The sequence below is a fragment of the Melanerpes formicivorus genome, unplaced genomic scaffold (genome assembly GCF_026170545.1).
Source record: "Melanerpes formicivorus ecotype bairdi unplaced genomic scaffold, bMelFor1.0.p_v2 SCAF_16, whole genome shotgun sequence".
Taxonomy (NCBI): domain Eukaryota; kingdom Metazoa; phylum Chordata; class Aves; order Piciformes; family Picidae; genus Melanerpes; species Melanerpes formicivorus.
Genome location: NW_027142368.1, coordinates 16,678,680 through 16,695,146, shown reverse-complemented (window position 1 = coordinate 16,695,146; position 16,467 = coordinate 16,678,680). Strand labels below are relative to the sequence as shown.

At 48.7% G+C, this 16,467-nt stretch overlaps 1 protein-coding gene across 5 annotated transcripts in view; it reads left to right on the top strand.

Annotated features, from left to right (window-relative positions):
- Positions 1-16,467, top strand: part of SHANK2 (SH3 and multiple ankyrin repeat domains 2) — a 294,358-nt gene that overhangs the window by 107,789 nt on the left and 170,102 nt on the right. For 4 of the 5 annotated variants that reach the window (XM_068148423.1, XM_068148424.1, XM_068148422.1 and 1 more), the window contains 2 exons: positions 8,493-8,802; positions 12,773-12,942. In XM_068148423.1, coding sequence (XP_068004524.1) covers positions 8,493-8,802; positions 12,773-12,942 — 480 coding nt within the window. Of the gene's footprint in view, positions 1-4,304; positions 4,682-8,492; positions 8,803-12,772; positions 12,943-16,467 lie in introns of those variants that run through there. The other variant, XM_068148425.1, reaches the window with a different exon arrangement.

Here is a 16,467-nt window from a genome sequence, read left to right as displayed (position 1 = left end):
CAGGTGGACTCCTGTCACCACTGCCTGTGCTCCTGAGCACCTTGGGGCGTTCTGGAAGCAGTAAGTGATCTGGAAGCACTGCACCAACCTACATTTTCTAATTTCTTATTTTTTTTTTCCTTCTCAAGCATCTTTTTGTACTTTCCAGTCTATATTTGAATCTGTCTTTTCTTGTCTAACTCCATTTGGTGCCTTAGCATACAGGAAGCCTATTTCATAGTGGAGAGCAATGCATTTGCAACATGCTAAGAGCTGTATTTTTAACAGAACCCTGGCTGGGTGTACAAGCTGAAGGGATTTTTCTGGCAAGAACTGCAGGGTGAACAGAGAATAAAGCATGGCAACCATAGCTGTGGGCAAGCATTATCTGAGGAGCCCCTGCTCTGAGGGGTGTCTGGGTGGGACAGTTAAGTAAGGCTGTAGATTTGATCAGATGATTTTGTGCTTTTTCTGAAGGCATTTAAGCATCTAAATATAGATCTTCAAGAGTAGTCTGGAGAAGGGGAGGCTGAGGGGAGACCACCTGGCTTTCTACAACTCCCTCAAAGGAGCTTGGGGCAAGGTGGGCCTTGGTTTCTTCTCCCAAGGAACAAGTAATGAGACAAGAGGAAATGGCCTCAAGCTGCACCAGAGAATGTTTAGATTGGACAGTAGGAGAAATTTCTTCCCCCAAAGGGTTGTCAAGCCCTGCCCATGGAAGTGATGGAGTCTCCATCCCTGGAAGGGTTCCAGAGCTGTGGAGGTGTGGTGCTGAGGGGCAGTAACAACACCTATGAAATTCAGTTGCCTGTGCAAAGAAAGAAAAGCTAATCAAAGTGAAGCTAAGAGCCTGTGGCTTGATTTCAGTGTGAGGTGGCCTGTTCTTCCCAGAGACATCCCCATGCAGAGCTCCCACACATTCTCCTGAGGAGCTACAGAAGAAACAGGGCAAGCAGGGCTTCCCCCACCTCTGTTGGTGTAGGACTCTTTATGAGTTTTGGATTATGGATTCTAACGGCTTGAGGGTTGCATCTTTGTTGTGTGTTAACACAGTCAAGTTAGGTTTTTGTCCTCAGTTAATAATACCACTGCAGAAAATCTTCCAGGAAAGGATGGAAGCTGCTGGAATATTTTCCTGGTTTAACTTCCTAACCCCACAGGTTTTAGGACTTTGGATAAAATAAATCCAAATAAGGTATTGAAGAAAATGACCAAAGAGGAAAATGAAGTCCCACCCTGCAGCTGCAGGCAGTGCCCTGGCTTCCCTGGCTGTCAGATCTTCCTGCTGTGCTCCTTGCAGTAGGCTCTGCCATGGAGGGATGATGCTTCCTGCATTGGGGAAGAGACAGGCAGACAAATGAAATAAAATGCTTGCTCCTCAGGTGAGGTATCTGCTGGTGTAGAGCAGGAGGAGCTCCCATGATTGCCATGAAACTCAATGATCTCAAGTGACTTTAATGTATTTCTATGTTTTTATAGCAGTGATTAGACATCCCCAGGTGAGGACATGCTGCAGAAGCTAATAAAAATAGCCCCTGGGACTGATTTTGGAATGACTACAGTTGCCTGCTTGGCTTTATTTTACTGCATGTGAACAGACCTGAGTGAGCACAGTTGAGGTAACTTCGAGGTCTTTTCCAGCCTTAGTGATGCAGTGGTTCTGTGGCAGGGAATGCTTAGCCTGCACCTCGCTTCTGCCTCTGGGGCTGTGGTTCCTAAAGCACAGAGCTGAGCAGGGGGGCCTGGGATTTTCTCCTGCTCCTGGGGGCACGACAGGTCGTGCTCCTCTGGAAGGATACAGGGATCAGCCCATGCTCTGCATCATCCTGTGTTGTCCTATGCAGTGTAAGATTAAGATGCTCGCTCTGGGAACCCCTCAGGCGTTTCAGCGGTGCCTGGGGCTAAGGAGCCCCTGAGCCCTTATGTTACCGTGTGAGGATCACTTTGCTTTGCTAAATGCAAGCACTTAGTGCTTGCCTGGCTTTTAGAAAGGACTCTCTCAATCCCATCGGTAAGCAAAAGTTCAGATTTTGGTCTCTTTCCCGAGCATTTCAGGAGCTATCACCATAAAACTCCCTGCCGTCAGTCCCTGCTGGGCTATCAAAGCAGAGACACAACCCGAAGGGTTTTCCTGCAGAATGCAGGAGCCTTTGCATGCTATGAGCTGAGTTCAGTTAGCAAGCACTATGGAAATCTGAAATAGCCCTGCTCATTAGCATCCCTTTGTCATTTGTAGCTTCAGATAGAATCAGAGGATTGAAGGAAGATAGTAGAAAAAGTAGCAGAGAGAGTAGTGCCCTGAAGGAGGCCAGGCTGGACAGGGCCTTGAACAACCTGGGCTAGGGGGAGGTGCCTCTGCCCATGGCACAGGGGCTTGGAGCTGGATTCTCTCCAAGACCCCTTCCAACCCAACCTATTCTGTGACTCTCTGAGTAAACATTTGCTACTCCAGGTGGGTGGCTTGGTTGTTGCAGCGGAGCTGTTCTTGTTCTGGGAGCAATGTTGATTCTTGGGGGGGAGGGAATGACTGCAGGTATTTGTTAGTTATCTGGTATCAGTTTATTCTTTAGAGAGCTTTGCATCTTCTCAAAGCTAGGAAGACATTTCTCCTTGTCAAAACAAAGCTGGTGAGTGATGGCCACCTGTGTCCAACGTTTACCCTCCAGGAGGATTTCCACCTGCTCAGAAGAGTTGCTTTTAAAAAGAAGTTGAGCCCAAGTGTGAGAGGATTATGAGAAGTTAGAGAAGCATTGCTTTATAAATGAGTGACTGTGTCAACACTGGAGTGCTCAATGAAGTTTGAACTCTTCAATTTATTTATGCCTGCTGCTGCTTTCCGGCCTCATGTTAAATATGGGATCATTATGCATACAGAGCTTAAACTCATTTAAGTAATTTATTTTCTGCCTCTCTTGAAGCAGTTTTCTCAGCGAGGAAAAGACCTAATTTTCAAAATAGATGCACCAGCAATCAGCAGGGATGGCTGAATTGGAAGGAATATTTATTAACTGCTGGGTAGCTTATACCCTTTGAAGGCAATTTTCTAGTGGAGGTTACTCTTTTATTTGAAATGGTGAATTTCTTCCTCTTTGGAGCCTTTCTATCTTGCATTCCACTACTTCTGCTTAAAATTGTGGTGGTTGTTAGCACCTCCCCACTGCTTCCTCTGCCTGTCTCAGTTATTTGCTCTTCCTCTGGAAGCAGGATTGCACTGCCTGGCACAGCTAGCTGTAGAATTTTTATTCACAATCGGTACTTTGAAGCCTACATCTCTTATCTTCTGCCATCTGCACTGAGTTTAACAAAAAGCTTGGTCCAGACTTTTACCTTGTGCACAAAGAAACCCTGGTTTGTTCCAGTAGAGTGGGAGGGGAGCAGAGCATAATTGTGCCTGTCTCTCATCTCTTTCAGGCTGGAATATAGGGCAGGTTAAGGGATTCTGTTTAGTGGCAGCTTTGTGTCTCTTTTTTAATGTGGTTAGTGCATAAAGCATGGTGTGGTTTGCACTTTCCCTCATACTGGGTCTTTGGAGCATTGGGGGAAGCATACAATTAAATGGCAAAAAAAAGTCCAACAAAAAAAAACCAACCAAAAACCAGGCCAACCAACCCCAAACTGAAAAAAATGAAGAAGAAAAAAAAGAGAGAAAAATTAATAAATAGCAAAAAGCAAAGAAAAAGTGATGGCAAAAAAAGCAAAGAAACAGCAAAAAAAAGGAAAAGAGGTGGGAAAAAAAGCAAAGAAATTGCAAAAAGCAAAGAAAAATAGGTGGCAAAAAAAAGCAAAGAAATGGCAAAAAAAGAAAAAGAGGTGGGGGAAAAAGGCAACGAAATTACAAAAAGCAAAGAAATGGCAAAAAAAAGCAAAAAAATTGTTAAAAAGCATGGAAAAGAGACTGGGGGGGGGCAGGTAAAGAAATGGCAAAAATCAAAGAGAAAGAGACGGCAAAGAGCAGAGGAAGAAATGGCAAAAGGCAAAGCATTAGGGAAAGGCAAATCAGGTATCAGAGAGCAGATCAATCCCACGAAGCCTCTGCACCCCGCGAGTTTGAGAGCTCCGTGCACTTCCACCGCAGCTCCCAGCACTGCCAGGGTTTGCCTCGCCCCACTCGCAGCCCGTGGAGTGCCGCTCTGAAGCACCTCTTCCCACCCCGTTCCTCCCTGCCCTGTGCCAGGGGAGTCTTTGGGGCGCTCGGAGCCCGGGCAGCTCCGCCGGCTCCCGGGCAGCAGCGCCGCTCCCGCGGGAGCATCATCGCCTGCGCGGTCCGGTGCTGCTGTTCCCATGACGAATGCTGTGCACGGTGGCGAGATGGGGCTTGCCTTTTTCTTCTTCTTCTTCTTCTTCTTTTTTTTTTCCTCCTGAGCCGCTCCAGTCTGTGCACAGTTGGCTCCCAGCTGACAGACAGAATGTGGGGTGGGCTTTGTCACCAGAACGCTGGGTACCGCATGCCCAGCGATGCTCGCGATTCCACAGTGCCCAGAAACCTGCTGCTCATGTCAGGGTGCAGGCAGCCTGAACACACAGAAATTGGCTAGTTTGGTTTGACTGGAGATTTTTTTTCCTCTTTTTTATTATTTTGGGTTTTTTTTTTCCTTTTGCCTCTCTCTCTCTCTTCCCAGCAAAGGTTATATAATGAGGGGATTGCTGCTAAAGTAAAAAGGGAAAATGAAGTCTTTGTTAAATGCCTTCACAAAGAAAGAAGGTAAGCAATGAAAGCAGAACACTTTGATGTTTCAGACTGCTGTTTGCTCGTGTACATTGAATAGGATTGGCTTGGGGACTCTGGAATTAATTCCTGCCTTTTTTCTTAATGATGATTGTTTCTCAATTATTTTGTGTTAAGGCTGGCTGTGCCTTCATTCATCTCAGTGGCTTGGGGTTTTCTTTTTTGCTTTGAAGAGTCAAGTAGTTATAACAAAATGCTTTGCTTGCTGCAAAAAAGCCTTGGGAGCATTGCTGAGGTGAATGCTGTCCGTGAATGGTGCTGAATTGCCCCTTCAGCTGTCTGAAATGCCAGGAGTAGAAGTCTGAGAGCTGGAGGGAAGGGGCTCGGTTTCAGCTGTCTGCTTCGAGGGAGGGGAATTTTAAACTTTATTAGGGACATGAAATCAGCTCAGGCATTTTCGTGTCGTTTTTATAGCACTCGTTTTTCCCCAAACAAGTTTTGCTACAGTTTTCCTGACAGTTCTGAAGAGGAGGAAATGGGAAGGGAAAGCAATATCCAGCAGGGGTTAAAGCACGGACCTTTCATTTCATCCTTTGCTGTTGTAGGTTTGGTGTTGTGGGGTTTTTTTTTCTGGGAGGGGAGGTGGCTGTTGTGTGTGGGGTTTTGTATTTTATTGTGAAAATAATATAAATAATGGGTCTAGGAAGCAGCTAAAAAAATATCCACCCACTTACAGTTTGCAGATTGCTGGGGGAAAGAAACAGTTGGGTGGAATATTAATCACTTTCGGCTGGGAAATGCTTACTTTTAACTCTTTCTATAAAAGGATTGTGTTAGACATATGCTAATTAGTGAAATTAGTTGTCCCCTGTCCTGGTTATTTTCTGTGGTGAGGACTAATTTTGCTTGTAGCCCTCTCCTGAAGAGGAGAATGTGAATAGCAAAGCAAAAGCAAACTCCTGAATGGCCATGCAAAACCCTTCTGGGGTAGGTAAGGGAAGAGGGATCCGTTTGACCTGGTGCCTGAGTGTGTGTGCATCCAGAACATCCCTGGTTTGCAGCAGGAGTGGATGTGCCAGGGCTGTGTTTGCTACAATCCAGCATCCTAACCACGCTCAGCAGCTCTCCCTCTGTCCTGTCACCCTGCCCCTTGTGCTCCCTCCCCTTCCCTCCAGGAGACATCCCACCAACCTCTCCGAAGTCACAGTAAACAGCCCCCAAATGTTGGCAGTGTTTAGTTTATCAGCCTGGCTGGCAGGCTTGGAAGGCTGGTGGGGTTGTGAGCAGTTTAACTTCATGAAAGATAAAAACCCGAGGGTCAGAGCCAATTTTTACTAAGTGTGGTGACCTGAGGGAAGGGTGTTAGACCTTCAGGGAGCAAACCTGAATGTGCTAAGGCATGCCCTATATTGCTGTGCTGCTGTACTGAAATGGTTCCAGTAGCTTCTCCGCTTTATTGGAGCTGGGAAAGATCCCTGTCTCCAGTGAGATGATTTCTGGAGCCGTGTTCTGGGTGTCAGGAACCCGGCAGTGGCAGGATCTGTGTCCCATAAGGCTGTCTGGGAGTCTGTAGCTGTCAGTGCTGCCAGGAGTGCCCTGAGTTCTCCTCACATTAGTGTTAACCAGGGCACTCGCTGTGACATTGGAAGCACCAAGGTGCTTTTGGTGACATCCTCTGCTGCTTGGAGACCTTAAAAACCCCGTGAAAAGCTTGGGATGCGCTGAGAATGAGAGTTTCTAGCAGAAACGTTGGGCTCTTGGGCTGTGTCCCCTTGCACAGGTTTTAAAGAGCCCTTCCCTTATTTCAGCCTACTTTCAGATGAAATGTTCTGGAGGTGAACGAAGCCCCCTTTGTCTGCACACTCTTCTCAGCTGCCTGTTCTGGTGTTGTTGAGCCTAGGAAGCAGGGAAAGTTTCAGCTCGTTAAAATGACAAAGGCTGTTGCTTAAAAATAACCAGAATCACCAGCTCTGGTGAGAATTCTGTCAACCTGCAGCTCCACCTTCACTTCCCATTAGAGATAGGCTTCCAGTTTTGCTCTGAAACCTCAAGCTTTGCTCTGTTTTCTCCCTGAAAGGCTCTGTTTCAAGGCAGGGCAGATTGATTTCTGTGGATATTGATCTTTCTGTGAATTTATTTCCTTGCACATTATTGCCAGACTCTCTCGTTCTGGGGTTTGTGTGGTTTTTGAAGGGTACTGAATGCACAGGCAGCTCTGCACTTCATAAACGGCACTCACTGGCACTTCAGGAGTGTGGGAAGGTGTTTGTGGAGCTTCTTTCCCAGCTGAAATGGACTTTATCTATTTTATTTATTTATTTAGAGAATTGCAACAGCTCAGTAGACTCCTGGGGGTAATGCTGGGCTGCCTTTTGTTAGTCGGACTGCTGTGACTTTTCAGATGTAAATCTGAGCACCCGGGCTCAGACCCCGTGATGAATGAGTGGGTCCACGAATGGGGAGGAGGCAAGCAGGGGATTTCTTCGGGGTCAGATCCTTTATGACCTTAAGGGAAGGAAATGTTATCATCTCTAGTGATAGCTGGGGGCCTGGGGGGCCTTTTAGTAGGAAATTTGCCTTTCAAGTTGAACTTGGAACTGTCTGACCCTCTAGAGGGAGAAAAGGAGGTCTGGAAAGCCAAGCGTCTGCTTGTGGCAGTGCTGGTGTGGCTGCAGGAGCACTGGTGAGGGGATGGCTGCCCTGCCTCGTCTTACACTTCTCTTGCCCTTGCTTTTTGTTTTCTGTTGTGGCTGTTTCACTGAGCAGCATGCTACAGCCCGGGGATGCAATCCTGCTGCAGCCTGTGGGTGCAATCCTGCCTGCCCTGGGACCCAGCACGTGGCCGAGCTGCTCTGTTCCCCGCGGGTGATATGTTCTATATACCATAGTAATAGAGGCAGTAGAAGTGCCTAGATTAGAAAGAGAGGAATGCCTGGGGATTATAGCAGTGTAATAGAATTCTGCCAGGAGAAGCAGCTATGTCCTCAATTTTTAACCTGGAAGATGGGGATAAGGTGACTGTTAACACTCCAGACTTCAGGTTCAGCCTGAACTTGCAATGGAACCAAATCCTCCCAATTTGGGTGCACACAGGAGGAGGAGGTTAGGAGAGAAAACATCAAAAATCATAGAATCCCAGGCTGCTTTGGCTTGGAAGAGATCTTTGAAGGTCAGCTAGTTCAACACCCCCTGCAGACAGCAGGGACATCTTCAACCAGATCAGGTTGCTTAGAGTTTCATCCAACCTGACCTGGAATGCTTCCAGGGATGGGGCATCTCCCAACTCACTGGGCAACCTGGGCCAGTGTTTGGCCACCCTCAGTGTAAAGGATCTCATCCCATCCAGTGTGAATTTCCCCTCTTTTTGGCTTCAAACCATCACGACTTGTCCTGTCCCAGTAGGGCTCTGCTCAGCTTTCACATAGGACCCCCTTTAAGTACTGAAAGGCCATTGGGAGGTCTAAAAGGTTCTGCTGCTCAGCTTTGTTCTGTGGCTTTCTGACCGAACACAACAACATAGCTGGAGTGTAAACTTCTGAGGCTCAAATGGGGCAATGAGGAAGTGTTTGCTGTTTCCTAGACCCTCATTCAGACTGCTCAGCAGACTCGTGGCACTGGTGGTGCCCAGCTCTTTGCTGAAGCCAGCAAGCAGGTTGATGCTGCTCCATTGTTCCCAGGTTGATGATGCTTTGCGGAGAAGGAGTTTGGTTAGCTGTGCAGCCAAGGCAGAGTGTCTGTCTCTGCAGAGGAATCAGTGCCATATGCTGCTAAATCTTTTTATGGGGTGGCAAACACAGAGGAATGATGAAATCATCTGAGATTACCCTGCCTGTCTTTCTTCACACAGTGCCCTTCAGGGAGGCTCCCACCTACTCAAACAGGAGACGGAGACCTCCGAGCACCTTGGCGGCACCTCGGATCTTGCTGCGTTCCAACAGCGACAACAATCTCAACATCAACAACCTCCCCGAGTGGTCAGCCTCCTCCTCTGCTTCCTCACACCGCAGCCTTTCGCCTCACCTGCTCCAACAGATGCAGAGTAATTCCAATGGGACTGTAAAAACTGTGGGCAGTTACGCTGCGTCCTCCAGGAGCCGCTCCCCGTCCCTCAACCGGCTGGGAGACGATGGCAAGCGGCAGCAGCACCGGCACATCAGGTGACTGCTTGGGGGGGGAGGTGTCCCTAGGGTCATCCTGCTGCACTGCCCTGGCCTTTGGTGGTTGCTCTGTGCCTGCTTTGCTCCTCTAGAGTGTGTAGGTTAGGAAAATGTCACAGGTGTGGGGGTTTGAACTGGAAGCTCCAGTCAGAGCCAGCAGTTTCGCAGGGGCTGGAAAGGGACTTCCAGAGGTCCTCCATCCCAACCCCTCTGCTTGTGCAGGCTTACCTAGATCAGGTTGCACAGGAATGTGTCCAGGACGTTTTGGAATCTCTCCAGGGCAGGAGATGTCACAGCCTCTCTGGTCAGCTGGCTCCAGCACCCCCAGAGGAAAGAATTTTCCCCTTCAGTTCAAGTGAAACCTGGGTTCTATTTGGTGCCCACTGCCCCTTGTCCTATCATTGGCCACTGCTGGAAAGAGCCCAGCCCCATCCTCATGACCTCCACCCTCGGCATATTTAGGTGCATTGATCAGATCCCTTCTCAGGCTGCTCTTCTCCAGGGTAAACAGCCCTGGGTCTCTCAAATTCTCTTCATAGGTGAGATGCTCCAATCCTCTAATCATCTTTGCGGCTCGCTGCTGCACTGTATCCAGTAGTTCCCTGTCCCTCTTGAACTGGGGGGTCCAGAACTGGAGACAAAGCTCCAGGTGCAGCCTCCCCAGGGCAGACTAGAGGGGGGAAAAGAACCTCCCTTGACCTGCTGGCCACGCTCTTCATGCTCCTCAGAGGATTTCCTCACAGAGCTCCAGCAGCCAGGCAGGCTTGGGAGTTCAGCAGTGACTTAGCACTGAGCTTGCACCTCTCAATCAAGGTGCTAATTCTCAAGATCTTTTAACAGTTGAAACCATGATTGCATTTGGCAGCAAAGTAAAATGCTTCTGAGAAATGTGGTCCCTTAGTGGAACTCTTTGTCATGCCTGAGACTTCCATTAGAGCTGCTCATGGGGGATGAGGCAGAGGCTGGTGAAGTTCTCTGTTCTGTAGGTGTGTGTTGAAGCAAAGAATAAAACAGGAGGAGTGATAGGTGGGGCTGTGCAGGAGGCTGGCTGAGAGCAAAGGGGGCTTCTTGAGGTGGTGGTGAAAGATCTCATGGGCTTCCTTCATGATTCTCCTCACTGCAGGGTTTTGCATTCCCTAAGACTTTGCTGCCCTTCCTTCCCTCTTGAATTACAAGTGTGATTGAGGAGGCACTCTGCAAATATCCTCCAGCTGCGTCCCACTGGAGAGTAAATCCTGGCTAATTAGAGTGTTGTAGGTGGTGTGGTATAATAAAGCAGAGAATTGCCTTGAAGGTTTTATCACAAACAGGGGCTTCAGCTCTGTGAAGCCAAAGCCTTGTGCATGCCATGGCAGGGGGGTTGGAACTAGATGATCCTTGTGGTCCCTTCCAACCCTGACTGATACTATGATAGGCAATTCCAAATCTACTGTGAGGAGGGCTCAGGAACTGCATTTGTAAGGTGTGCAAGTGATGGAGCTGGACCAGGATGGGAGGTGGAAGTGAAGTAGAAAAGGAGATGAATACTGCTGAGAAATGCAGCTCCTGGTTTCTCTTTGTCAGTTGCAGATGTAAGAGATCTTAACTCAATCAAATTGGTGACACAAAGCATTGTGTAGTGGCAGCTCTCATCTGCTGCCTTGCTCATTGTTTTCTCCTTGGCTGTAGGCACCCAAACTGACAAGCTCCTTTTGTGATGGTAGCAATGCTGCTGCAGAGTGGAGATGCTCTGCACTGCAAGGGAAGTCTGAAGTGTAAGAAGCACTGGAAGGAGCAGCCACGAATTTCTGATGCCAGTGTTTTTATGCACCAGAGCAAAGTCCTCTTGCCTGTGTGCTATAGCTGCAGCCAAACCTCATTTGGGTGACCCTTTCTCCGTGTGACCTGTATCAGCTTAAAACCAGGTTGTCTGTAATGAGGCTTCACTTAGGTGAGGATGTGGCTGTGAGGTGCTTCTCAGAAAAAGAATCAGAGTCACCAAGGTTGGAAAGGACCTCTAAGATCATTGAGTCAACACACCACCACCACCATGGCCGCTAAGCCATGTCCCCAGGGGCCAGAGCCACAGGTTTCTCGAACCCCTCCAGGGATGGTGACTCCACCACCTCCCAGGGCAGCCTGTTCCAGTGCCTGACCACTCTTGCAGGAAAGAAATTTTGCCTTATAGCCAACCTGCTGCCCATCTGAGGCCATGGGGTAGTCCTCATGTACCCCTGGGATCGTGATGTGACACCAGAGATGGGGGAGGAGGGCTTTGCCTTGGAGTCAGTGACTGTTGTAGCTAGTGGGGATCTAAAGTGCCTTTTCATCCTCAGGCCTCCATGTCCTTGAAACAGAAAACAATCCTTTGGAGAGGAGGGAATTAAAGATTTATGTTCTTTTGGAACAAGCAAACATTGATTTGCTTTGACTTTATTCAGCCACTTTCCTCTTCCCTTTCTGACAGCACATGGTTTTGAACACCAGCTGAAGGGATCATGGGGACCAGTTTCATGCCTCAGATTTGGTGGAAATAAAATGTTTGCCTTTCTCCTGGTGCATCAGTGTCACAGCTCCTGAAAGTGCTGCCCCGCTGCAGGGGCTCCTCTCTACCCTCAAGCCCAGTTTCAGAGGTGACCAGAGGATAGGCAGGCACTGAGAAGAGAGCTGGAGGCTCTCTTGAGTGTAAAGACAACTAAGGAGATTGTTTATATCGTTTTTTCCTCCAGTGATGCCTTCTCTTGCCACAGGCACATTTTGTAGGCACAAGTGGCACCTTCCATGACACTTTCCTCACAGATTTTGTTTAGCTGCATGGCCACCTACTTGCTGTCAGCTACATGTGGGAATTGTTGCTGTCTCTGCTTATTATTTGTAAATAATACATCCCCACGAGGCTGCTGCTCTGCTCAGATGGAGAAGCCCTTTCTGAGACAGCAGCAGCTTGGGCTTTGCAGCAGAAGCAGCCAGACCTCTCGGTCAGTGGGGAAGGTCAGAGAATGACAAAAGGTTAATAAGACTCAGGGGGTTTGTGTGGTGGAAAGGGGCTGGAGAGCCATGCTGGAAGGGGTCTGTGAGCTCCTTACAACCAGTGTGGCTCAGGTGCTCATCTTCTCATGAGGCTTCTGCTTTCCATACCAAACTGGTTTGGGAAGGGGGCTGGGGGAGGCAGCAGAGCTGGCATCTTCCTGTAGGATTTGTCCCATGGTGATGAGTGAAAGGAGCTGCCCAGCACAGCCTCAGTCAGGATGGCTGCAGGATGGCTGCATTCTTCTGGGTGACAGGGAAACATATCCACACCCTGCTGAAATCTTCACACCCTCCTCTTGCTCCTTCACAGCGAGGGACTCGCTGGGCTGGGAGCCCGAGCAGAGGACAAGGCAGGAGAGGAAGGTCCCTAACCACAGATAACTGCTGTTCAGAAGCTGTTTCTATACTCTTTGCTATCAATCCTTAACCAGTAAAACCCAACTACAGAGATAAGCTAAAATCTTTGCCCAGTGAGAGCTGCCAGCATGTCCAGGAGGTGTCTGCTGCAGCATGCTCCCATCCAAGGGTGCCAAGGTGAGGATGCTGCCCTTGACACACGGGGAATGTGATTGTTTTGCTCGAGGCAGCTAAGGAATTGGTCAGCTCAGGAATCTTGCACTCTGCATGTCTCCAGCAGCTGCCCTCAGAGCAGTGGCTGCAACAGCAGATCAGACATGAACTTCTTCAGGCTCTGTGAGAGGGCAAGTCTGATCAGAGAGGAGCTGCCAGCGTTGTGCTGTGGGCTCTCTGAGCCACCGTGAGCAGACGAACATCCGTCGTGGCTTCTGATGAGCCTGTTAGAAGCTAAACCCCCTGTGTGCTTTCTTCTGCAGGGAGAGATGGCTCACTGGAAGACAATTAAGTTATTCACTGCCTAATTTCATCCTGCTAATGTGGTGGTAAATGATGAACTCTGTCCATTTTGAACAGCCACTCAGTGCTCTCTGATGTCTGCTTGCAGTGCCGTCTACAGTCCCGGTGCCAACAAGGATTCTCTCTCTGCCTTGGATTATCAGGGTCCCAAACGCAAGCTTTACAGCGCTGTACCTGGGAGACTTTTCATTGTTGTGAAGCCATATCAACCTCAAGGAGAAGGGGAAATTCATCTGCACAAAGGAGATAGAGTCAAAGGTGAGTGTGGGAACATTTTCTTCTGCTGGGTGGACGTTTTGGTTTGGAGTCCTCTGTTCTAAGGTCAGGAAAGCAATCTGCCCAGCAGAAGTGCTTCTGTGTGTGTGTTTCCTTGCAGGGGATTCTGCTGCTAGACCTGCTTTGTAAGCAGTGCATATTTAGCTGCCATTCTAACTGCTAGTGGCTTCAGAGTACCACTACAATCCCAGCTATGTGCAGCAGCAGCAGCATTGTCTTTCACACACAGCACCTGATTTGCTTCTGTAGCCATTACAGAAAGGCAACTCCAGGGCTTTCAAAGGTGGCAAACACGTCAGCTATCTATGCAGCTCAGGCAGGAAGCAGGATAAGGTCAAGTCTGTTTCAAGCCCTTTCCTCAAAGAGCAGTTTATTAGTTAAGTAGAAAAAGTCCCCTCCTGGGACAGGATGGGCAGGCAGGTAGAAGCTACTATAAAGCATTTTGGGGAGGAGGTGTGAGGGTGCATTTGTAATTTCTGCTCCCTGCTGCTCTTCCCCACTAAGAATCTATTAAAATCAAGGCCAAACGTCATATTATTGTTTTGCAGACAGTGAATACACTGAGGTGTGGCTGAAAAACTGGGCAAGGTGGTCTGCAGGCTTGACCTTCCCAAGGCTGCACTTTCACACCCTTCCAGCTGTGGGTTTGCACTTCCAGGTCATGGAATAAAGAGACTTCCCAGTCCATGCAAAGCAAATACCAGTTCTGGAAAACAAATAAAAGGGAATAAGTTCAGTGTCCTAAATAAAAGTCTTAAGCAGCAGAAAATTTCCTTGCAACTGAAACCACTTATCTCACACAGGAGAACTTCAAACATCTCCTCCCTTGAGCCTGCACTCAGTGGTTGGGAGGGGGGAAAAAAAAAGACCAAGAGGGAGCTGTTAGAAGGTAGCTTTGCATTTCTATTTTTAGATGTGGCTGGTTCTGAAGCATCTGTGGGTTTCATAATTTCTGTTAAGCCTTCAGAGGGTGTAGGACATGAGCCTGAGGAATGCTGCACTTCAGGGTAAAGCACTGGGTAAAAGCAATGATGGAGGAGGGAAGCTGAGCTTGGGAGAGCCGCTGGTGTGTGCAGGGCTGAAGTGCAACAGGTCCTAGGGGCATTTGCTATCTGCCTGCTTGCTTACTTGAGGATTTGAGACTATTATATGCAAAGATATCCCAAGCAGAAGAGATTTAAATTTCAATGATGAGCTTAGTATTCTGAAAGAATTACTTCAGGAGCTCTTGGTTCTAAGTTCTTACGACAGGAAATGGAAAACACCAACAGAAATGAGACAGAAATCCAGGCTCAGGTAAATCTGGATTCACCTCCCTGCTCTAGTCAAGAGGTAATTATGTCTAGGGAGTAAAAATCTTACTCCAGTGCAAGGGGCTGGTAGGGTCCCTCTCCATCACCCAAAAGCACAGGCAGCAGAGTAGAGCTCTGAGAGCCCTCAGTACCTGCACGCTGTGCAAGTGCCAGAGCCGCTGGCTGTGAGGAGTTGCTGCTTTCCTCCTCTTTCTGAGCAGAAATTCCACTTGCTAGTGGATAAGTTTCTGCCTTCCAGAGCCCTCCTTAGCCAGACCATGCACCAGTCAGCACTGGGGTTTGGATCTCCTGGGGGCTGTGTGTGCCTCTTCAGGGGTTAGCCATCTGCTGGGTGCAGTGCTTGGAGGAAATAGCATTCAGTTTTTCATCCCCTTTGGAAATGTCTTCACCTTTTAAGAAAGAAAAGCAGCTTTGTCTTAGGCCCTCTCCTCTGCCACTCTGTAGCTGCACTGCAAATGCTGGTGCCAACGTACTGGCTTCTGGGATGCTTTGGGGGGTTTCAAGCTGGTACTGGCATTTGCTGTGGGATTCTGACCCTGGGGGCATGCTCATCACATGTACATCCCATGAGACTAATCACAGGGAAGATGTAGCAAGGCATTTATTACAGGGATAAAAAGCCAGCACAACATATTAGAGGGAGGGATTAGTTGGGAGATGTTGCTGTGGATTTTCTTTTGTAACTTGGCAGAGTTGGAAGGGTCACAGAGAGGGACAAGTTCCTAAACTCCTGATGAAAAGTGCTTTCCCCAGGCAAAGAGGAGGCAGATTTGTTTTGCCTTTCTGGAGCCCCTAGCAGTGTGTGAGAGACAAGAGTTCACAGTGTCTGCTAGAAGGAAGCTGCTCAGAGAAAGCTCTGAATGGGCAAGGCCCAAGGAAAGTGTAAACTCGCCAGCTTGCATTAATGGGCTGTTGCGTAGCCTGGACCAAAATACCTGCTGTATTTTTAGTGGTTAGTCATGCATGCTGACATCATTTGTGTGTCTGCCACTCCTCAGGGAGGGGCCATGGCTGTTGTAAAAATAAATCTGGTGTCTTTACTTGCACAAGAGCAACCCTCATCTGATGCTTTCACAGAGAGGAAGAGCAACAAGCTGCATTCGTCACTGAAAAATCTCTGAACCTCTTTTCTTTCTTCCTCTCATATCCAGAGGTCCATAGCAATCCAGCTGCCCCAGGCATAGACTCATAGAATTGTCAGGTTTGAAGGGACCTCAAGGAGCATGCAGTTCCAACCCCCCTGCCATGGGCAGGGACACCTCACACTACAGCAGGTTGCTCACAGCCACATCCAGCCTGGCTGCAAACACCTCCAGGGATGAGGCTTCCACCACCTCCCTGGGCAACCTGTGCCAGGCTCTCACCACCCTCATGAGGAAGAACTTCTTCCTAACATCCAATCTGAATCTACCCATTTCTAGTTTTTCTCTATTCCCCCCAGGCCTATCACTCCCTGACACCCTAAAAAAATATCTCCCCAGCTTTCTTGTAGCCCCCTTCAGATGCTGGAAGGCCACAATTAGGTCTCTGTGGAGCCTTCTCCATACTGAACAACCCCAACTCTCTGTCTGTCTCCATAGCAGTGCAGCTCCAACCCTCTGCTCACCCTTGTGGCCCTTCTCTGGATACCTTCCAGCACCTCCAGATCCTTCCTGGCACAGAGGCTCCAGAACTGGACACAGTGCTCCAGGTGGGGTCTCAGCAGAGTGGAGCAGAGTCCAAGCACACATCTGAAATAGCTGCAGAATGCTGCTGAATTCAGTTCTCACCCTGGAAATCAAGTGGCCTCTTGAACAACAGAACTCAGAGGTCTGGGAACAGTGCCACTCTCCACTTCTTGTGAGGAAAGAGTTAGCAGTTTTCTGGGCTGTGAAGATGAAGCAAGCCAGGAGGACCTTGCATCCTTTGGAAGGTAGCTGTGGCTCCCATCTGTAGCAGCACACCTTGCTGAGGCTACAGCTGTGACGAGTTGTAGGTACCAGTCTGCAGGGTGCAGACAGGCTCTGGCTGCTCAGAAGCAGAACAATCTAAACTGCTTCCAGGGTCTGTGTTATGTTGGAGCATCCCTGAAGTGTGCAGAGCTCTCCCTCACTGCCCTAAAAAGGAAAATCCCAGGTGGCTGCCTGGTTCAAACCCTTGAAGAGCTTTTGCAGTCTCACCCTGCTCACAGTTTTGCTGTCCTTGTGGTTTTGAT